Source organism: Dreissena polymorpha, chromosome 7, assembly GCF_020536995.1.
Source record: "Dreissena polymorpha isolate Duluth1 chromosome 7, UMN_Dpol_1.0, whole genome shotgun sequence".
Taxonomy (NCBI): domain Eukaryota; kingdom Metazoa; phylum Mollusca; class Bivalvia; order Myida; family Dreissenidae; genus Dreissena; species Dreissena polymorpha.
The window spans coordinates 88,462,866-88,486,891 of NC_068361.1; the positions used below are offsets into that span (position 1 = coordinate 88,462,866).

Below are 24,026 nucleotides of genomic sequence, written 5' to 3' on the forward strand. Positions count from 1 at the left end.
TGTGTATCTCATGGAGCTGCACATTTTGAGTGGTGAAAGGTTAAGGTCATCCTTCAAGGTCAAATGTCAAATATATAGCTTCAAAGAGGCGCAGAAGGGGACATAGTGTTTCTAACAAACTCACATCTTGTTTTTCTTAAGCTACAATTGAAATTTCATCCACATTTAATTAATTCATTGGTATTTCAATTTAATTTGTGAGTACCAATTTAACTTCTGTTCTTGCAGAAAACAAAAATTGCTTTGTGATTATTAATGGATTTGCAAGATGCTTGGAACACATTTGTAATTATGTTAGCAGCAATCTTGATAAATATTGAGATACAGACAATTGATGCTCTCTAAATTGAACAAGAAAGGGGTATTTAGACATAAAAGATAAAAACAGTAAATATATATATTTACTTAAATTGATTAAAGATGTACAATAACCAAATCAAGTAATTGCTATTTCTCTATGGTCTATGTTGACTAGAATATAATGAGCAATGTTAGTATTTTTCTATTTAAAACAGCCTGGTTGAACATCAAAATCAAGGATTATTTCTTTCAAGATTTTAAATGTGTACCAGAAATCAAAATTTCTGCTTTTAAAGCATATTTTCCAAATTTGACAGGAGTGTTCACTCCTTAACTCTTATCAAGAGCCATGGCTTAGTGGATATGAAGTCGGTCTAGTGATCGGTGGTCGTTGCTTCTACCCTCATAGTGAGAGGTTACTTAAGATCTCCCTCGAGGACACCAAGTACTGGCTCTACCCAGGAAACAAGAGTGTTTCAATAAGCCGTAGGCTTTCAATGCAGTAGAGCTTAAATAATTGGGTAAGACATAAAAATCAAGCATGGTTTCTGTCAAGACTAAATGATAACTAAAAATGCCACTTCTATTTTTAATTTGCATTTTCCAAATTTTACTTGAGTATTTACTCCAAAATTCTTTATCAAGAGAATTCCCTACTATTTGTTATCCATCATACATTTCAGTTGCAGCTGTTAATGCACTTTCTTGCCCGAGTGGTCACCCTGGTGATGGTTCCTTGCCTTATCTACATATACATCTTCTATGTTCACCTGAGCATACTGACCAAGGCTGGTCCCCATGACAATGTGATGACCAGCGCATTCCAGGCCAGTCTTGAGGTAGGTTTACCAAGAGGTTTTGCCCTTTGGAAACAGTACAAGATAGGTGTTCCCTGATGTTGGACTTGATCTTAATCCTGATTTTGACTTTATTTCATGAGAAAATTTGCAATAACCAAAACTAGCTCACTAGGAAAACCCCATTACCACTTCAGAGGCCACATTTATGACTCAATCCTGATGAAACATGGCGAGACTGTTTATTTAGACAATATGTAGGTAGTTTAATCATTCTTAAATGTATAATATAGATTCTATAATATCTAAAATATTATCATTAATCCTTTATTATCACATCTATAAGTGGTGAAAAAAGTGAACATATATGAAAGCATAATTTGAAATGAGGGATTATCAAAGTGCAGCTGATTTATTTTTTGTATCCCACTATAATTGAAAACCTTTGTAAGCAAGTATTAGCAAACCATTGCGCTTTTATTGATTATGAAGAAGCATTCAACATGGTCATTCATGATGCATTGTGGGTAAAATTAGTTCAGTTTGGTGAAAGTAGTAAGATGTTTCATGTACTGAAGTAAGTCTATTAAAATATCAAATCCTGTCTTATAAGATACTGATAACAATTTCTTATCAAAATACTTTGATATTTGATTAGGGGTCAAACAAGAGGAGCCTCTTTCGTCTCTTCTGTTTATTCTGTTTATAAATGATATAAATGAAAGTGTAGGTTTTGAGAAGCTCACATGTTAAGATAAAGATAGATGTGCATATGTAATTGTTTTCTGATGATATAGTGCTATTTAAAACAGGTTCTTCAAGTTTACAAGCCCAGTTGAATTGCTCAAATAGTTACTCTTGAAAATAGGGTCTAAAAATAAATGTTAAAAATACAAAAGTATGTGTATTTAAAAAAGGAAAACTACATATAATTTTTCTTAGTCATTGAACAATGAAAACATTGAGATTATTGACAATTTACTTACCAGTACACATGTATCAAATTTAATGTCTGTTCATATAAAGAAGAGTAAAACTCGATGTAAAAACTAATTTGTTACTTTTTGACTCATTAGTTATGCTTTAAATAAAATATGGTTGCAAAATTAGGAGGGTCAATTAAATTAATGAGATTGACAAATTAACATCTCAAATTCTTTAAAGATATATAAGGTGTCCCCCAACAGACTTCAAACACAGTCTTCTAAGGCAAACTAGGCAGTTTCCCATTATCTGTTATCGGTAAAAAGTGGGCTCTTAAAAAATGTTGCAAAATTATTAATTTTCCGACCTCACTTGAAATATCAATGAATGATAAGGATATCTCAGATAATGTGTTGGCTAACATAAATTTAAAACTATGCTTGACAAAAGCTATCAAAAACCTTATTGACAATTTACGCTGTAGCTATATATTGCTGTAGCTACATATTGTATGAAAACGTTAACTTAACACACCATTATTCAAAACTGAAACAACAACTTTGAGATCAATACTTCTAGTCATGGTCTGATATGACAAATTTGTAAAGAAAATTTGATTATTACAGAAAAGATTATGCATTTGAAACAACATGTATGTAACATAAAGTTAACAAATCCTTATACACTGTCAACAAGTTCACATCTATGATTTCCAGTAATAACACTAGACTATTAAGAAATATTTCTAAATTTATATACATGTACAATGATATGTTAAAAAGAATGGATTACCTTGCTAGTTAGCTACTTTGTTGCTTCTTGATAGGGATGTAAACCATTTAGTTACTCAAGTATTAATTTAATTATCTTTTTATCCGATATGGTTTAAGTTTAGTATTTCATTTGTGACAACATATTTTTCTAATATGTTTGGTATGTGACCAAAGCCATGTATTTGCATTCTGCCAATTACCTGAAACTGTCAAGAACTGTTGTCATTTGAGTATTAATACATACTTTTCCAATCAACAAACTTCTTGATTATACAAAATGAATAGCTTTGAAAGCAAGATTTCTCTACAACCTACAACATTTTTATACATCGATTCATTGAATTACTTTACCACCAAACGTCTTCTATATTGATTTACATTGAAAGCCTGGTCCCACCAAATTAAATATAAAACCTAAAATCTGCTGTGAAAAGTAAGATCATAATATACAATGATAAACATAACATCTGACAGCCACTGTTTTATTATCTTTATTTCCATGAATAAAATTGTTTATTATTATTAGATATAGTTCTCCTTAAATTCAATGTAGATTATTTACAGTAGCATAATGTACTATTTATAAACAATAAGTCAACTAATTATCTCAAACAAAATCCATTTAATTTAATCATTCTGATATGTTCATATACAGTAATCCTTTCAAAACAAGTTTTAATTAAACTTATTAGTTATATTTTTGCAAATAATATTTGGTCATATTTAAATATCAGTATGGTAGGTATCAGTTTCATGGTAAGTATTAGTTAAATACATGGAATATTGTCTTTTTATGCTCCAAGAACATAGGATCTTGGGGAATATTAAAATCGCACCGTCCGTTAGTTAGTTAGTCTTCCCTTCCGGATAAGTTTCCGCTCAATAAGTCAAGCAATTGTCATGAGATCTTCACAAAACTTCATGAAAATGTGTAAGGCAATAACATCTAGGTCAAGTTCGATAATCAGACAAATTGACTTAGACACTCTTGAGTTACGGCCCTTGAATTATTGTAAAATTGGGTTTTTTCTCGTTTCCGCTCAATTACTCGAGCAAATGTCATAGGATCTTCGCCACACTTCATGAAAATGTGTAAGGCAATAACATCTCGGTCAAGTTTGATAATCGGCAAAATTGACCCAGACACTCCTTAGTTACGACTCTTGAATCATCAAAAAATTGCTTTTTTTCTCGTTTCTGCTCAATAACTCCAGCAAATGTCATAGGATCTTCGCCACACGTCATGAAAATGTGTAAGGTCATAAGATCTAGGCCAAGTTTGATAATCAGCCAAATTGACCAAGACACTCCTGAGTTACGGCCCTTGAATCATAGAAAAATTGTGGTTTTTCTCGTTTCTGTTCAATAAGTCAAGCAATTGTCAGCAGATATTCACCAAACTTCATAAAATGTTTTAAAGCAATAAATTTAGGTGAAGTTTGATTATCAGCCAAATTTACCAGGCACTTGTGAGTTACAGCCCTTGAATCATAAAAAAATTGCGTTTCCGCTCAATTACTCAAGTAATTGTCATCTGATCATTACGAAACTACATGGCAGATCTACATCAAGTTACATAATCAGCCAAATTGACTCAAAGTCCGCGTTTAGGTTTCAAAATTAGGTTTCAAAAAAGCGTTTTACGGGGGCATATGTCTTCAGACGGAGACAGCTCTTGTTTCCAACATAATATACAGTGTATACAAAACTGTAACACTGTTTTCCATGACAACAGTATATTTAAATGTGTAAACTGTTATAAATGAATATCATCCTACTCCAAGAATCACTCTGCCTTTTATGTCAGTAGCATACCCTATTCCACAATGAGTGAGCCTGTGCGCTTACTGTAGTGGACAGCTGTCGGGAAAGACACTCCATCCTTTTGTGTGATCACCTCTGCCAGTCTCTCCCTCCCATCTCTGTCCAACATGAGTCTTCCATACACAGTATAGTGATACAGAGCTGTACCATCTGTAATGTACAGATTACCCTGGCAATGTGCAATACCCCAGCAGGCATGTTGAAGATTCATCATCCTCTTCTCTACCAGCTGACCATCAGTCACTCTGATGAAGTAGACATTACTAGTAAAATTAGTTACAGCCACCAGACTGGAGTCAATGTTGCACATGGCGCATGTATAGCGCAAGTCATAGTGGGCCACCACATTGTAGGTCAGATCCATCAGCTTTACTTTATCTTTCATGCGGTCAATTTTAATATGAGTTCTCCAGCAGCTGTCTCACATATACCTGTTATATTGCTCTCGAATAAACTTGAATCACTCTTTATCCTCACTCTGTACTTCATACTACTTGTCACTTTCATGATTGGAACAGGCTTGATTACCGCATTAAGTTGATATCTCGGGACCAGCTGGTGTGATGAACTTGATACGGGATCACACCCTTGATCACTTGTACGGGTTCCAGCTCTATACTCTCCAGTTGAAATGAATCCTCTATTGGACTTTTTTGCAATGAATCCCGGAGTTCTTTGGTTTCTAGTGTTAGACTGTGTGGATGCTTTAGGTTTGTTCTTTGAGACGCCTGTGTTCTGTGTTGTATTTTCAGCCGTTTGTGATTGTTTGACTGTGCTTAGTATTTGTCCCAATCCTGAGAGAGTGGACATTGTGTGTTTGATGATTGTATCAGAATTGAATTTCAGTCCTCTCTCATTGTTTGTTGCCATTACTGTTAAAGCTGTTTCTACCTTGAGGGACTGGTCAAGGCATTTTCTATAATTGATAAAACTCATTGCTTCACTTTTATATTCTCTTTTGAGCCAATCTTCTTTCAAGGATGTTATACTTTTGATGGACTTAGTGCAGTTTTCGATGTCAGATTGAATAGACGTCCTCATGGAGGCCCGTAATGTGTCCAGCTCCTTCTTGGTATTCTTCTCAAGTTGATTCAAAGAATCATTAATTGTGTTTCGTAAAGCATTGATTTCCTCCAGAGTTTTATTGTAAGATTTCTCAAGAGACTTCATATTTTCCTCAAAGTCATCTTTCTTACTAATCAATTGCTGGAGTTGTGTTTCAACAGTTGCTGACAACTGCTTGAGGTCTCCTTTTTGATAGAGGTCTTTCACTTTGTCAGCTATAAGTAACACATGACTGCATTTCCTGCAAAAACAAACCCATTTAAACACATGGATGTGTTTGTCAAGAATTGTTTATATTCTTAGAAAAATAATGTTTAATCATATTATATTTGTCACGTGAAATATATTAAAAAACTAATATTTTGCTGTATTTTTTAATGTTAGAATGGGAAATGAAATTCCAACATACATATTATAACAATGTAAACCAGACCAGAATGGCACAAAGAATGATATTTTACTTACACACAATTGTACATAGGATATTTGTGTGTGGGGGGGGAGGGGGGGTTATCAATTTTAAATTATAAGTGGCCATAGAATTAATAATTTATGGCCATTCAGTTTAAAAGTGTGGGTATATTGATGTATAGGACAGTATATAGGCTGTCCATATATGTTTTTTTTCTGTATGCTATTTTTTTTTATGATTTGACCTACAAGTATGCAAATTATTAGAATGGTTACTAGAGAGGAAACAAATTTGCATATGAATTTTGTGGTCAACAAGTTGAAGTTCAAGGTCACACTGGCTTGTGACATCAAATTTTTTCCCCACAATATCTTTAAGAATGTTTTGACCTATGATTTTGCAACTTTCTGTAATATTTAATTGAAAGCAAGAGAAGACCACTAACTAGTTTGAGGTCGTAAAGTCAAGGGTCATGGTCACATGATTTTAGAACAATACTTATGTATGACATCTTTTCAATGGCTTCAAGTTGGGAACATACTAGTTATTGTTTCCCAAACATCTTTTGTTATGATTTTGATAAATGTTACTATTGATAAATGTATGATAACTTTTCAATGGCTTCACGTTGGATACATGTTATGCTTTTGTCAATGCATAGCCTTTAAAATCTATGCTGACATGCTAACATGTTTCTAGTATTCCGTGTGTATGCGTTACTATGGTACCTAAATATGAGGTGATGGACCCAGGGCTTTTTTATCCCCCTTGTTTTGTAAACATTTTATTTGAATTTTTGGAAGATGGCAAGTTATTTGTCATACTTGAAATGAAATAAAAAGTATACCGTCCAAGATCCTTCAGGGCCCTCTTGTGTAACGTTCGAAGAAATATGAAGGCTGGTCAAAAGTTGGTTGAGATGTGTGCAAAAAATCTTGATTAAGAGTGCACTTATACTTACTGATGATTGTTGATATGGCAGACATGACATATAAGCTGACTGTGGTCCTCACAGAATCCTGTTAGTTTTTCTCTCATGTGCTCCTGACATTGCTCTAGTTCATTCACATCGGTCTCCGGCCACTGGCTGATGTTTTGCTTGCTCAAAATGGTATGCTTCTTGTAAAGATAGTTATGATGTTCCTCACATTTACTACAGTACAATTTAGAACAGTCCTCACAGTAAATTTCAGCCTCTGTGTTTCTGTCATTTTCCTTACAGGTAAAACAAGAAAAGTCAAATAATAAGTCTGATCCTCTTTGAATTGAACTCTCCATATTGGGAGCCATTTTTGTCACTATTGATAAATTCTTTCGTTGTTTACTTCAAGATTGAAAATCAATTGTGGTAACCCAGGTCAGGCGATATTGGGTCATGTGACTGTATCGTGTCCTACTTAAAATGTTACTAGTACCCTTATCAATTGGTTGATAAGCAAACATATTAAACTATAAACAGTATGGTAAGGTCTTTAATGTTTAAAGGAAACTTTGCATTTGCTGTTGAATATGATTACATGCAGTCTTATTAATAATCAATTTATCTACAGAAAATTATGGTTTATATTTGACTCGTGGCAAGCGATAAACTTTGTTGAAATAAATAAGTTTGCTGTAAAATATTAATGTAAAGTCTAAGCAAAATTGAGTAGAACATGCACAAAATCTGAAATTGAGGGATGTTAATATGTGATAGACATTTGTTAACAATAAATGTATAAGCTCTCCTAAGCACATTGTGCTTATGGGGAGCTTGTAGGATACCTTGTTGGTTGTTGTTTGTCAGTCCATGTGTGAGTATGTGTGTTAACTTATTTCTTCTAATGACTGCCTTCCCTGACCCTGAATGGCTATGCAGATTGTAATGAAAATTCACAAGATGATCCTTGGGTGACTCTCTTTCAAAGATGTTCAAATCATTCCAGTCCATTGCTTAATTATGTTGGTCGTCTGAGCTAAAATAGGATTAAAAATTTTAACTTAAAAAATCTTAGAAACCTTAAGGATCATGGCTTGAGTATTTGGTATGTAACATTTTCTAACATTTTCTATTGGTCCTTCAAGTCATGTCCATTGGGTCTAAAATGTCCACGTCATATTGATAACATGACAACAAAGATCAGAGATGTTATACTTGGCATGTAACCTTTTATAGTGGTCTGTAACCAAGTTTGCTTAAATCATCTCCTCCGCAGTAAATGTTATCCTTTTATTACCGAGTAAATATTATTTTATTTTTTGCAATTGCATAGGGAGGTCTGGCCACACTAACAAAGGGTCAGCCCCTGTATATTGCGTATGGGTCCCAGATCACCCTTCGTCACACGTACGACAAGAACCCCGGTAGCAGACCCTGCTGGCTGCATTCTCATGCCCATGTCTACCCTGTGCGCTACAAGGACGGGCGTGGCTCGAGTCACCAGCAGCAGGTTACATGCTACACTTTCAAAGACGTGAACAACTGGTGGATTGTGAAAAACCCAGACAAGTAGGTTACACAGGGCCATGGAAAAGAGTGTAGTGTTACCATTCTTTACACTAATCATTAGTTTGACATTCTAGCGCTAGTGAACAATAATTCAAGTTACTGGTAGTTACAATTAAGTAATGTTTATAGCTGAGCTATTGAGAATTTCACCTGTTACCATAACTCCATAACTGTATAATGATTCAGGCGAATGAATTAAAATAAGTTTTGGGAATACTGACTTTTGAAGTATTGAGCTTGTATTAATCTATGTGTGTACTGTGTATTAGGAACTGTCTATATATTGATAGTATAGTGCAAGCTTGGAAGTCTAGGGCCTTTTATATGTATATGTGTACAATTTTATGAATATGAATTTTATGAATATGAAATTTTAACCTGCAAAGTACATAACCAGACTTATGTTTCCCACAAGTAGATTACTCATGTGAATAGTAGATTGTATAATGGAAAATTAGCATGTATTATGTTAGATAAACCAGTTGTTAAGCTTAATCTTTAGATCTGTAAAAAAAGCAGATACTTAGACCAGTTGAGAAACAGACTGATAGTAGGTGGTGTATTGTTTTATTCAAATTGGAAAACAGTGTCTATAAATGACTTGAAAGTTAGGTTAATGTGTTAAATACTTCAAAAGCAATAACACAAGGTATAGCAATCAGCTATTCATATCCTCAACACACTTACGTTTATTAAAAAATAGAATCGGTATAAAAAAGTGAATTACTAAGTTGGCTGATTAGTTTATGACCTTAATGAATCACCCTATATGGTTTTGAAGTTAAACAGTTTTTTCTAATTGTTTACTACAGTAATGATAAAAATATGAACTACGATATAATGTTAGTGTAGTGATACCATGTTGCCCACAGGGAGGAGATGGTGCTTGATGATCCGGTACAGCCAGTGAAGCACGGGGACATCGTACAGCTGGTGCACGGCCTTACCAGCAGGGCCCTCAATAGGTATGGGTAGCTATGGTTACCATGTATGAAAAGGCAGTTCTCATCCTGTAAAACCAGTTACTATTAAACCATTTTTAGGGGACAATATTTTGTCAGGGATTTTTGGTTGGAACGATTGTTGAATTTGAGTGTCCAGCATTATTAAGTTTGGTTTGCTTTTAAATGGCCACCATTTTTGGGTCCTAAAGTTTTCTAAGATCTATACTTATTTAAAAGGTATGGAAAGCTCCATTTCTCCCACTTAGTCCTGAGCGTTTCACTAAACCCTTTACCACTTAGATACATGTACTCCTTTGGACCCATTTGAAGTCCATTAGACAAATTGTATGAAAATAAAGACTTTTCTTACTAAATTCAAGTTTTAAAAGCTTTATTTCCAACTCAAAAGATAAAGATGATGAGCAGCAAACAGCATACAACCTGAACAGACTGCAAGATAATAACAGGCTGTTCTAGTTTTATGCTGTTTGCATATAGCCATTTACACTTTGCCCCAGAGCAGGAAAGGGTTTAATGGCTTATTTACACAATTAAGTACAACTCAAACATCAAGCTGACAAAAAAACTGAAATGCTAAAAAACACACTTGGGACTTAAACATCTTTTTCAGGAGCCCCAAAACCTCACATTTGGTCTAAAAATATTTACAAAACATATGAGTAAAGATAAAATAATTTTAATAATTTAACACATAGAAGCAAAATTCCAAATAAAAAGTAATAGAAGATAGTACATTTAATTTGATTACCAAGAAATTACTCATTGGATGGATACAAACCAGAGCACTAGAATGGTATCTCTTACGCATGGTTACATTAAACCATAAGTATAACCTACATTTGTCTTTGATAAAAAGTTTTAGATACATAGCATGATATTATTGTTATGTATTAAGATCATTGATGTAAAATGCGTGAGGAAGCCACAATAATGGTTGTTAAAAAACAAATTACATACCTTTGTATTGTATGTCTGTCATTAGCTTCATCAACTAGTGCATGTTAAATCTTTGAAAATAATTAAATATTTTTCAGTTAATTACAATTTAAATTAATATTCTGAGAAGCATTAAAAACAGAAATATTCTCACTAGATGACCTACATGCGTCAGTAACAGTAAACTGTATAAAAAAATATATGTTTTCCACAATATTCACTCATGTGCTTATTTGAAGTCATGACGTGGCAGCCCCGCTGACTCCCCAGTGTCAGGAGGTGTCGTGTTACATCAACTACAATGTGTCCATGCCTCCACAGAACCTCTGGAAAGTGGTAGGTCATGCTACACTAGTGATAGGTTACACTACAGTATTGGTTGGTTACACACCACTTGTTTTATATTATACAGCATAAGTGGTAGGTTGCACTACACATTTGATAGATTTTACAACACTACTGCTAGGCAGAGCTTTTTCCTGTCTTTGTGAAGCTGTCTTTTAAAAAAAGCTTCACAAACTTTTTAAAATTGTGAAAACATGAATCGAAACATTTGAAATTGTGAAAAATTGAGTTACACACTTTTGAAAATTGTAGAAATTTTATTGACAAACTCCTCGAAATTGTGACCATTCTCTATACTAACAAGAAAAGCCCTGGAAGGTTGCACAAATCTAATGGTAAGTTGCACCACACATGTGATAGGTTTACTGTTGTTAGTTGGTAAGAACTTTGTCCTTATAATAACTGGGTTGAGTGATAAATTGGTTCTGATCGGTTGAGAAACATAGCTACAAGGGGCAGGGCAGTTTTCTTTTTATGACTATAGTCAAATCTTGTGAACACTATAAGTCACATGTTTTATCTAAACATCACGCAACTGCTGAAACCATTTGTTCTAATGATATCTCTGCAGAGTTTGAATATGATTACAGTTGGCTGATAAATATGGCTGTCAGGGGACTGTGCAGTTTTCTGTAAATGAATTAAGTAAAACCATTATAACACTATAGAGGCCACATTTATTGCGCAAATGTCATTAAATTTGGTAAGAATATTTGCGATACTAATATCTTGGCCAAGATCGAAACTGGGTCATGTGGGGTTAAGAACTAGGTCACTAGGTCACATTTAAGAAAAAGATTGTGAGCATGGTAGATTCAACATTTATTGCCCAATCTTTATGTAACTATATGTAATGTGTAATTATGTAATCAGAACATTTGCCCTTATTATATCTCGAGTTCAAAACTGTGCCACTATTAATCAAACACTGTTTCGCTTGGTCGCATGGAAAAGCTTTTCAAGAATATTTGTCCAAAAGATATCTCTGGCAGGTTCGAAACTGGATCAAGTGGGGTCATAAATGAGATTACTAGGTCACTGGATCAAGTGGGGTCATAAATGAGATTACTAGGTCAAAGTAAAAAAGCTTATAAATACTATGGTCATGGCAAAGTTTGAGATCATTGGTTTAATTACAAAGTTTAATTTATGTTCTTCAAAGTATTGAATTGAAATTCAAGTACATTTCAACTTTATCTCTCAACTCATCTGGGCTACGTAATCTGATATGCAGATGATTATTCAATGTGCTTTAGAAAGACCTAGATAAAACTTGATGGTGTGAGTTGACACTTTTATCACAGGAGAGGACACTTTTATTATAAATTCATAATCAGGGATCTTACATTTGCAAGTTTGTCAGATCTGTTACTGTTATGGAAAGAACAGTTGGTAAAGAACTATGAAATCTTGGATAAAACAATACACATTATGGTAAAACGGACAATTTGTAAAAACCAAGTTTAGCAGCCTGCTTGTGATCTTAATATCATTGTTCACCCTATTTTCAGAAAATGGTTAGTCCCTGTGTTATCAGTGAAACTATAAGCCAACTATTATATACATAGTATTTTTGTAAATTTTGCTATGGACTTTGTACCTCAGTGTATAGTTAAATAGGATTGTGGGCTTCAACAGTGAATATCTAGCTTTTCAATCAAAGAACAGTTCACAATCTCTATTTCAAAATGGCAACTAATGTAGGCTCAGTTCAGAATAGTTCAGATTTACTGAAGGACTATGTTTGTGGCGCTTGCGAAAGTAGACATATTCATGAAAGTGCGGCTTATTTTTGTGCCTCCTGCATGAAGTTTTTCTGCGGAAAATGCATTAATCAACATGATCAATTATATGAAAATCATGCCAAATATAGAAAAGAAGAAACAAAGAAATGGCCTCTTACAAAGAGTATGGAGGATTTTCTGTTGATATGCGATGTCCACAAGGAGAAGAAATTGACAACTTTCTGTCAGGACCACAGTCAGCTGTGTTGCCCTGATTGTGTTTTACTTAACCACAGGTACGTTATACATAATCTTGCAATAACTGGGGAAAACCCCACCAATCTATGACAGTACAAATAAAGCATTCCTATTCATTTTTGTTCGAAATCTCATACCATATCAACAGGTATAATTTGATTGAATGAACCAATGGTACATAAAATGTGTAAACCTTGTTTGTTGTACATTTGTATTAGTGGGTATTTCAAAAGTCTAGAACAATGCCAGATAAGTCTTTTGTTTGCAAATTATTGAGGTTATAGAAAATTGGCCACTTTTCCTGGATTCAATCAGATATCTGCTTTTATGTTAATTCTTCAGCTTCACTTTACAATTGTTTTATGCATTTTAACAGTTAGTCTAAAGAATTTTAAATTGTTGATGGTTGTTATGTTTGAAGTCCTCTAGATTACAAAATGGATTACATTAATATGACCAATCTATAAGGGATAAAAAAAAATATTTATTGGCAGAGGGCTTATTACTTACGTTTATTACTTGATTATTCACTGAATAATCTACCAAATCTCAATGCTGGCTTCAATGTAAAGATCTAGTTATGATAAACTTGCAACCTATCCATAATGCTGCTTTTACAACAGGTATTTAATTTAATTTTCAAGCATGTGTTTTGGGTAATTGTGTGAGGTCAATGAAGAAGTGTCATAACTTTGGTCTGCATTTTATGAAATAAATCAGGTTAAATTTAAAATGCAACTACTCCATCTACTACAGCTTTTAGAATAAACCCGAACATATGTGTTCATAATCTTTGTGAACATTAACTGACCAGCACCTATGACTGCCACAAGCATTTCAGCAGCATAATGTCCTCTTTTTATGCCCTTGGATTGAATGATCGGTGTATATTGTTTTTGGCCTGTCTGTCTGTCATTGTATGTGTCTGTTTGTCATTGTATGTGCCTGTCACAAACTTTAACCTTGGTTAAACTTTTGCAATAACCTTTGCAATATTGAAGATAGCAACTTGATATTTTGGCATGCATGCGTATCTCATGGAGCTGCATATTTTGAGTGGTGAAAGGTCAAGGTCATCCTTCAATGTCAAAGGTCAAATATATGGCTTCAAAGCGGTGCTGTAGGGGGCATTGTGTTTCTGACAAACACATCTCTTGCTTACTTATAAATGTCGGGTTAAGGTTTGCAAGATTAAATTAAGGTTGAAGGTTGTGTGCAGCCTTATTTTTGGAGCTCCTAATATTTATTGACACTTCACACATGTCTATTTGACATCATGTGATGTTTCTGACCAAGACGCATGGCTCTGACCTGCCATTGTAGCAGAACTAGTTATAATGTCCCTTTTTATACTTGAACATTTTGGTTAACGTTGGCGTCCAACAGCTCAATATTTCTTTGTCTACTAAATGTTGAAATTGATAAAATTTAAAATTATTACCATTTATCGTTTTATTTTAGTTAAATATTTCATCAATATAAACTTAATACAAATAAAGCATGTGTGAATAATGATTCATGTTGCTGTTTCAGACAGTGCACCAATGTGACTCTAATTTGTGACTCAATCAAAAAGACGTCATTGGATATGAAACAGTTGTCAAACAATCTTCAAACAATTCTTGATGAATTAAATAAGTTTAAAAGTGCACAAGAGGCCAGCATTCAGTCAGTGGAGGTGTCAAATAGTAAAACACTGCAAGAAATCCAGGACCTGCAAAAGAAATTAAATGCTGCTTTGGATGCACTTGAAAAAACAACACTGAAAGAACTGGATGAAATAAAGAACACATTGCTTGTCTTGCTCAAGAATGATGTTGAAAACTGCAGCAGACTAAAGGATGAACTGAAACAACTCAGTGAAGCTGTAAATGTTCTTTGGGATAAGAGCAACAAAGAAATTGAGTTCATTGCCAGCAGAAAATGTCTAGACAAAATACAAGAGTCTGAGTCATATCTAAAGGAACATCGTTTAAAGGTGCAGAGCTCAATAATATTCAAGGCAAACATTGGCATCGAGAAGTACCTGTCTCAACAGGCTAGTCTAGGAAGGATTGTAGACAGTATGCAGTCTCCTACAGTCACAATGAATCCAGACCAGGTCTTGACTTTGAAGAAGAAATCGCAGTATACTGTGAGAATATCAAGTGACACAAATCAGATTTGCCGCATCACTGGCATTTGCTGCCTGCCTAGTGGAGAGGTCATTGTTGTAGATTACGAAAATAAAAAAGTGAAGCTGTTTGACCAGCATTACAATATGTCTAGTCATTGTGATGTGTCTAATGGTCCATGCGGTCCGTGGAACGTTTGCCAAATCACATCCAGTGAGGTTGCTGTTACTGCTAATGAAGATGTGCAGTTCATCTATGTGAGAAATGGGCTGCTGTTGAATGGTCCCAAGTTTTCATTACGACATGAGGCTAAAGGTATTGCCCACCATCAAGGGGCCTTGTATGTCACCTCTGGCATTGCCCTGTACCACTACAGTCTGACTGGGTCTGTTGTGAAAAAGCTGTATGAGGATACATGTACAGGTCAACCTTGCACAGGTAAATATTGTGTGTGTTTTTTTATTAAAAATAAGAGATAATCTTTAATATTGATATTCTTAAACACCTACTAATGTTTAGAATTCTATTTCTCATCAAAAAAGTAAGAAATAAACAATAATTTTAATGCATCAGTAATATTCCTGATATACTTACATATAATAAGTTATATGTTTTGCAGTTTCAAGTTGTGCAGTGAGTCCTGCTGGGGACAGGATCTATGTCACCAACTACTGGCAGCACAAGGTCATCACTCTGGCTACAGATGGTACCCTGATATCCACCTTCACGGAACAAGACAGCCCATCGGCTGTACATGTTACACCTTCAGGACAAGTGCTTGTCTGTCTATTCTGCTCCTTTACTGTCATACAGGTGGATCATGAGGGAAGAAAGAAACTGACAACTCTTGCTTCAGAGAAAGATGGACTGAGGGAACCAGATTCTATCTGCTATAACACCAATACTGACCAGATCATTGTGGGAGTATCTAATAATAAAATCATTGCTTTGGAATGCAATAGCTCTTAGAGTCAGAAAATATGATGAAAACACATTTATAAATGTTATATCCTTTATTTTTATACAGTTTATCTTTTGATTGTATGGCCCTAGTAGGGTGGCATATAGCAGTCGCACTGTCTGTCTGTCTGTCCATCCGTCATTCTGTTTTCCGGAGGTTTTTTATCCCCCGCCATAGGCGGAGGGATATTGTTTTGGCGTTATCCATCCTTCCGTCCGTCTTTTCGTCCTTCCATCCGTCTGTCCGTCCTTCCGTCCGTCCTTCCGTACATCCGGCACTTTTGTGTCCGGAGCCATATCTTGGAAGTGCTTTGGCGGATTTCAATGAAACTTAGAATGAGTATATATATGGATAAGAGGATGGTGCACGCCTAACGGCATTGTACATCATCTGTTAATAACAGAGTTATGGCCCTTTGTATCTTGGAAAAATCCTTTTTTGTGTCCAGAGCCATATCTTGGAAGTGTTTTGGCGGATTTCATTGAAACTTGGTATGAGTATATATATGGATAAGAGGATGATGTACGCCAAATGGCATTGGACACCATTGGGTAATAAAGGAGTTATGGCCCTTTGTATATTGAAAAAATGCTTTTTTGAGTGTCAAATGTAACACTTTTGTGTCCAGAAGCATATTGGCGGGGGATATCAATTCAACGAAATCGCTTGTTACCCAATGCTTTAAAATATTGTGTTGAGTTTTGGTATGTGAGTCTACCTACATGACTTACAGGTGAAGTGTAAAGTTCGCTCTGTTCTGTTTGTTTTGAGGAAGATACGGGCCTTTGACTCATCAAACTTTTTGCCAAGGGAAGTAATAAGCTTTCAAGGGAGATAATATTTATTTTTCATTTAGCAGGTACTAGGTCCATTTTTTGACAAGGGAAGTAATATATTTTAAAGGGATATTATCCAAGGTTCTATAAATTCTATTAATAGAAAGTAAAAGGCATGAAGAGAGATTTGAAACAAAGGTGGATATAGAAATGTTTTCTATTATAACCATTTTCCAGTTGATTTTCATGCAACGCTTTCAGATATTGAGCTGATTTTTGGTATGCGAGTCTACATACATTCCCTACAGATGAAGTGTGAAATTTGTTCTGGTCCATTGATTTGTGGCGAAGTCATGGGTCTTGGGCTTAGAAATTATCTGTATTATAACCTTTTTATGGAGTTTATTTGAGCAAAACAGTTTCAGATATTGAGCTGATTTTAGGTATTTTTGTTTACCTACATGACTTACAGATGAAGTGTGAGTTTTGTTTTGGTCCATTGATTTTTTTCTAAGTTATGGGCCTTGTTTTCTCTAAAATAACTGCTGTGGGACTTCAAAGCCCAGTAGGTGGCATTGTGTTTCACGAACGGTTTCAATATTTCGTGTGTAACATTGTACATTGGTTCTCAACAAAATTTCTTAAACCATTGCCCTTGGTTAAAAACTGGTAACCTGATTTATATTATTTAGACTTATATAGTACATAACTAACAAAAAAGGTACTCTACTGGACACCAGCTTTTTACACGTATTGGTAATATAGAAATTAAACTACCTTGTGTATCATAGACTAACCAATTCCAAACTGTGCAACACTGAACATGCAGTTAGGTTAAGAAATTACATGTATTCTGACTTGTAAATATTTGATGATTAAAATACTCTGAAAAATGTGTGTTGCATTATCTATTAGTAATTTTTGACATGAGTATGTTATTGTATTTTTTGTATTTATTTAATATTTATTATACCCCCCACAAACGAAGTTTAGGATGGTATATAGGAGTGAACTTGTTTGTCAGTCTGTCAGTTGGTCGGTCGGTCCATTAAGTGTCCGATCTCTAATTTAAGTTGTTTTCATCCGATCTTCACCAAACTTGGTCAGCAGTTGTATCTAGATGATGTCTAATTCAAGATTGAATATGGGTCATGCCGGGTCAAAAACTAGATCAAGGGGTCACTTCGTGTGTTTTAAACATTCAGCATGTTGTCCGCTCTCTAATTCAAATAGTTTTCATCCAATCTTCACCAAACTTTGTCAGGAGTTTTATCAAGATGATCTCTAGGCCAAGATTGAATATGGGACATGCTGGGCCAAAAACTAGGTCACGGGGTCACTTTGTACGTTTTTTAACATTCAGCATGGTGTCCGCTCTTTATTTCAAGTACTAATCATCTGCTCTTCACCAAACTTGGTCAAAAATTTTATCAAAAATGATCATGTTTAGGCCAATTGGAGCATGGGCCTTGCTGGGTGAAAAACTAGGTCACGGGGTCCCTTGGTGTGTTTTAAACATTGAGCATGGTGTCCTCTCTCTTATTGAAGTAGTTTACTTCTTATCTTCACCTAACTTGGTCAGAAGTTTTATCTAAATGATGACTAGGCCATGTTCGGACATGGGCCATGCTGGGTCAAAAACTAGGTCATGGGGTCACACATTCAGCATGGTTTTCCCTATTGAAGTTCTTTTCATCCGCTCTTCATGTGGCGGTATTCATCACGTCTGTGACAAAGCTCTTGTTGTATTTGGTATATTTGCCATTTTCTTATGTTTTCCTTTTCCAGCGTATTGGAGTCAGTATCGTACAAAACGTATGTTGTGAAATGTCTTGAAAGACCAATACTATGGAATTCAATAACATGTTACATTTAGTTGAAAGTGATTTTTTGATAGTTAAACTACTTCAGGCTTTTAAGTGAGATTAAAATAAAGCACACTGAGTGTTTGTGTATTTTGAAGTTTGTGAGGTCCTTTAGAGCCTGAGGCTGCATGATGTGTGGACCCCGAGTGTGTCCTAGAACTCCTACCTAATAAACTTAATAGAATCACACAAGTTTGGACGATTTTTAAATCAAAGCTTAAAGGTCAAGCTATTTAGTTGTAACTAAAAGATTTTAAATTTTTATGTGGGGGACAGCCACCTGGAGGACACCCCACCTGTCCGGTATGGTGACCACAAAAATACCCAAAAAATGTTAACTTTTGCAAAATTCTTTTAGCCTAAACGATCTGTTATCTTTCAAATGTCGAATTTGGACAACCTGATGTTTGTCTGGACTGTAACTTAATCATTCATCATGTTATTTTAAAATAATTTATCAGAAATGTTCACCATTTGGAGTAGGTTTATTAAAGGTCAAAGGTCAAACCTGTGTATGGTGCAGCAAGTTAAACAGTACAGGTACAGGATTAGTATAGGTTTTAACATGATCAGGGATCATATTTTTTTCGGTTTTGTCGGTCCTAGACCGATTGGGGTCATGAAAGACCGATTGAAAATCCCAAACAGTCGGTCCGAATCTGTTTGCTATAATTCCCATGTCATGAAATCGATTACACAGTGTACATGCCAACACACCCTAATGACATTCTTATCTCGATTATGTGTGATAAACAATTCGCTGCAGTCTCTAAACCGGTCATGACCGGTTTATTGCACGTCAGACCAAGAATAAAAAACTTGTGAATAGCGGATTAAAGACGCATCCGAAAAGACGCGTCTGAGAGCACGCGCTGTAACTAAACAAAGTGTGCCGATACATTTTCCACCAGCGTAATAATCCGGTAATATAATTATGAATGAAAGTCGCGGATCTGATCGACAGAACAGCCGAAAGTTATTTTTATGGGCGGAACTTCACATAAAAAAGTACACAAGAAAAATAACAAAATTGTATAAATCTTTAGTAAAACCATTCTAGAATCGAAATAATTCGTGTACTTTATAGTTTGTTGTTGAATAATTCACGACCGGAAAATTAGATGCGTGGTTTCAAATGCTTCGCTCTCGTGATTTAATCCCTACGCATCTAAACTATCGGCCGTGGGTTATTTGACAACAAATTGTAACGTACACGAATTTTTTCTTAATTATTTGGTTTGTTATTGTCAGTAGCCAACCTACGCATGGACATTTGTTTGGTTCAGTGCATGTTTGTAAGCTATTATCGAGTCGACAACGATTTAAATTATCGGTATAGACTTACACGGATTAATAATATTGACAACGATGAAAAAAGTCTGATAAAACAGCACATAAAACAACAATGAAATAGCAAATGATAAAACCAGTTGAGAAAACTCGTATGTTCCGTTTAAAAAAAATGCCTAAGGGAAGTTTACTTGTACATTTATTACACCACCTTCATGAATGGCAAAATCAATGGTATATATTTTAACGTAGTTTGTCATGATTTCGGACATAAATTTTCGGATACTTTTTCCCCATTTATATCCAGACAGATTGATGTTGCGGGAAAATATGATCCCTGAACATGATGAATTTGACATGGTGACAGACATCTACTTTTATATGAATTCATTTAAATGATCTGAATAGATGAAGAACTCTGGTTGCCATGGCAACAGAACACGTAAAAAAAGCAGTATATTTTTAGGTATAGTCTGATATGGCATGTTTGATTCAACAATTATTTCACAGACATGTTGATTGTGTGATATTGTAACAAATTCATCTACATTACTTTAATTAACTAAAAATTGCATCCGCCACTTGGCAACGCACATTTATTCTCCATCATTTGTCCTTCCATCTGTCAGTAAGTCTGACATCTTGTGCAGAGCAATACGCTGCACATATTGAAAGGATTAAAATGAAAATCTGAGTAAAAGAATTATAACTCTCTTCAGCATGTATAGATGTTCTGCCCGTTAGTCAATTTAATTGCGCAGAGCATAACTCCATTAGTATTGAAGGTATTTATTGTCCCCTACCGGTTTGACCGGAGGGGACTTATGGCTCGGCTCTGTGTGTCTGTCAGTCAGTCAGTCAATCAGTCAGTCAGTCAGGCAGTCAGTCAGTCAGTCTGTGAGTCTGTCACATTTTTCTGGATCCTGCGATAACTTTAAAAGTTCTTCTTATTTTTTCATTAAACTTGAAACATTGAATAGATGGCAATATGGACATTATGCACGTCATTTCATTTTGTTCCTACGTCAAAAATTCTGGCTATGGCAACAAATATATATTTTTTTTTAAATCTGACAATGGTGGAGCCGGAAGGGGACATATATTGCTTGGCAATAGTCTTGTTTAAAACTGGTATATTGATAAAATACATTTAGATTATGTGCAAGTTCAAGAATAACAACTCATTATTTTTGTAGTTATTGGCCTTTGCTTATTGTTTGCTCATCTGATCATGAAGTTCACACAGTCTATTGTGGTTGCCCTATGTCCGTCATGCGTCATTAAATGTAAGCTCATTAACACTCTAAAAGCCACATATTTCACCTATCAATGACATGATGAATCTTGGTTCATATGTTTATCTTTACAATATCTAGGTGAAATATTAATCTGTGTCATGTTCTACCAAAAACGAGGGCACAAGTCAAATTTGATAAAAACCTTTTCATCCCTCTAGAAGCCACATTTATGTCTGAATCTTGATATAACTTTGTCACAATTTTTAACTTGACAATATCTATGCAGGGTTTTAGTCTGGGTCACATGCGCCCAAATATTAGTTCACCAGATTACCTGTTTGAAAACAAAACTTTTATAAGCTAGTGTTCACTATAAATATAGGATCTTGCATGAGTGGTCGTTTTGTATTTAATTTATTAAACAAGTCATCTAAGTTTTTTTATTTATTTAGATGACGAGTTTAATAAATTCAATACAAAACGACCACGAATCTAAGATTCTATTTATAACATGACCAACAAATTTTTTTTTTATTTTATGCTGTTTTCACCATTTATTCACATTGTAAAAGAGTTTAACTGAAGAAATTTGCTGGAATAATGACATCATTTCGTTATAAAATTACGTCATTTCACAGTTATATAACTAGTGTAATAACACCCGTGTAATAAACAAAATTGAGCATTACGTTATTTCACTCCTGGTCATGTTATAAATGCCACATATTTCATCCAATCTTAATGAAACTTGATCAGAATGTTTATCTTGACAATTTCTTGTCTGACTTTTATTTTTGATCATGATTTTGGTACATGTTCAATCTTTTTAGCCGGATTTTTTTCGAAAAAATCTCGGCTTATAGATTGATGTTGTCGGCCGGACGGGGGGGCGGGCGGGCGGGCGGGGTGGCGGCGTGCTCGAAAATGTTAAAGTTCTTATTTCATGGTATAACTTTGGTATGCTTGGACCTAGAGTCTTCAAACTTGACATGAAGGTTGGCCAGGATTAACAGATGACCACTGGTCATTTCAAGGTCATTCATTTGAAGGTCAAGGTCACTGTGACCTTCAATATAAAAAATGTTAAAGTTCTTATAACTTTGGTATGCTTGGACCTAGAGTCTTGAAACTTGACATGAAGGTTGGCCATAACTAGTTAGTTACCACTGGTCATTTCAAGGTCATTCATTTGAAGGTCAAGGTCACTGTGACCTTGAATGTAAAAATGTTAAAGTTCTTATTTCATGGTATAACTTTGGTATGCTTGGACCTAGAGTCTTCAAACTTGACATGAAGGTTGGCCAGGATTAACAGATGACCACTGGTCATTTCAAGGTCATTCATTTGAAGGTGAAGGTCACTGTGACCTTCAATATAAAAATGTTAAAGTTGTTATAACTTTGGTATGCTTGGACCTAGAGTCTTGAAACTTGACATGAAGGTTGGCCAGAACTAGTAAGTAACCACTGGACATTTCAAGGTCATTCATTTGAAGGTCAAGGTCACTGTGACCTTGAATGTAAAAATGTTAAAGTTGTTATAACTTTGGTATGCTTGGACCTAGAGTCTTGAAACTTGACATGAAGGTTGGCCAGAACTAGTAAGTAACCACTGGACATTTCAAGGTCATTCATTTGAAGGTCAAGGCCACTGTGACCTTGAATGTAAAAATGTTAAAGTTCTTATTTCATGTTATAACTTTGGTATGCTTGTACCTAGAGTCTTCAAACTTGAAATAAAGATTGGCCAGTACTAGAAGATGACCACTGGTCATTTCAATGTCATTCATTTGAAGGTCAAGGTCACTGTGACCTTAAATGTTAAAATGTTAAAATTGTTATAACTTTGGTATGCTTGGACATAGAGTCTTCAAACTTGACATGAAGGTTTGCAAGCACACTTAGATGACCACTGGTCATTTCAAGGTCATTCATTCTAAGGTCAAGGTCACTGTGACCTTGAATGTAAAAATGTTAAAGTTCTTATAACTGGTGTGATAGAAACCTTTTGGAGTGATCATAAGGCTGTCTGGATTTCTGTGTAGGTATGTGAAAGCAAAACAATAAATAGTATTATTTCATCTAAGTTTATTTTCTTACATTTGATAATGAAATTGATGGAAACTTCAAACAATATCTTACTAATTTGCTAATAAAAAAATTGAGATCAAACTTTCCTAATTGTCAATTCAAGTTCATATTTGTGACCTTAAATGTTATTGTTGTTCATGTATATGCATGCATTCAAAACATAACACAAGGTTTGCTCATGCCTTGAAAAGTACTTACATTTCATTTTGACCTTTGAACAATATTTCAGTAATTTAAGTATTGCATTGACAAAAACACGAAAGGTACTTTCCTGTCATTTAAATCAAAAATCCGGCTTCAATGCGGTCATCTCCGACCGCGGAACTCTTGTTTCCACATTGGACGCCAGATTTAAAACTTCAGCTTTATGGTAAAAATATTTATCTTGAAAAGTAATGAGGCAAATTTGAATCCAAGTCACGTGTCAAAAACTAGGTCAGATGATCAAGTCCACATTTATGACTCAACCTTGATGAAACTTGGTCTGAATGTTGATCTTGACCATATCTAGGCTGTTTTTTTATCTGGGTCATTTGGGTTCAAAAAATATGTCACCAAGTCTTTCACATTTGGTGTACCTCGATGTCATATGACTACTTAAGTGACATTGTGGCTCTCTTTTTGCCCCTTTACCTTATCACTGGAAGAATGGAAAAAGATGTAATATTCTTGTTGAAATGAAGATGATTTGGCATGTAAATAACATTTTTATGAAGAAAAGAAACCACAGTATTACATCTTTATATTGTGTTCCTAAAATGTTTGAGATACATAAAATTTGCTTTTCTGAAATTATAAATTTTTGAATTTGTACTTGTTCAATAAAAAAATGGATACACATGTAATAATTTGTAATTGCTTTTTAAATTTTCATCTCGCAA

The 24,026-nt window shown here is 34.8% G+C and overlaps 3 protein-coding genes and 1 long non-coding RNA gene across 5 annotated transcripts in view; 3 read left to right on the forward strand and 1 right to left on the reverse strand.

The window, feature by feature from the left end:
* Positions 1-24,026, forward strand: part of LOC127838537 (protein O-mannosyl-transferase 1-like) — a 55,099-nt gene that overhangs the window by 14,483 nt on the left and 16,590 nt on the right. Inside the window, exons 10-13 of the mRNA XM_052366346.1 lie at positions 984-1,139; positions 8,348-8,583; positions 9,456-9,548; positions 10,724-10,820. Coding sequence (XP_052222306.1) covers positions 984-1,139; positions 8,348-8,583; positions 9,456-9,548; positions 10,724-10,820 — 582 coding nt within the window. The remainder of the gene's footprint in view (positions 1-983; positions 1,140-8,347; positions 8,584-9,455; positions 9,549-10,723; positions 10,821-24,026) is intronic.
* On the reverse strand, positions 1,788-7,420 carry LOC127838542 (uncharacterized). The gene is made up of 2 exons (XM_052366361.1): positions 7,057-7,420; positions 1,788-5,924 (listed from the first exon to the last, which is right to left on the reverse strand). The coding sequence occupies exons 1-2, from the start codon at positions 7,383-7,385 to the stop codon at positions 5,000-5,002; spliced, it is 1,254 nt and encodes a 417-aa protein (XP_052222321.1). The 5' UTR covers positions 7,386-7,420; the 3' UTR covers positions 1,788-4,999.
* LOC127838540 (uncharacterized) lies at positions 12,088-19,087 on the forward strand. Its single transcript, XM_052366356.1, has 3 exons — positions 12,088-12,849; positions 14,345-15,363; positions 15,545-19,087. Exons 1-3 carry the CDS (start codon positions 12,518-12,520, stop codon positions 15,892-15,894), a joined length of 1,701 nt encoding a protein of 566 aa, XP_052222316.1. The 5' UTR covers positions 12,088-12,517; the 3' UTR covers positions 15,895-19,087.
* LOC127838544 (uncharacterized) lies at positions 21,979-23,135 on the forward strand. Of its 2 annotated transcripts, none has more exons than XR_008029848.1 (2): positions 21,979-22,089; positions 22,681-23,135. It is a non-coding gene; the product is annotated as an uncharacterized LOC127838544 (long non-coding RNA). The 2 variants fall into 2 exon arrangements; XR_008029849.1 differs by lacking the exon at positions 21,979-22,089 and adding an exon at positions 22,251-22,390.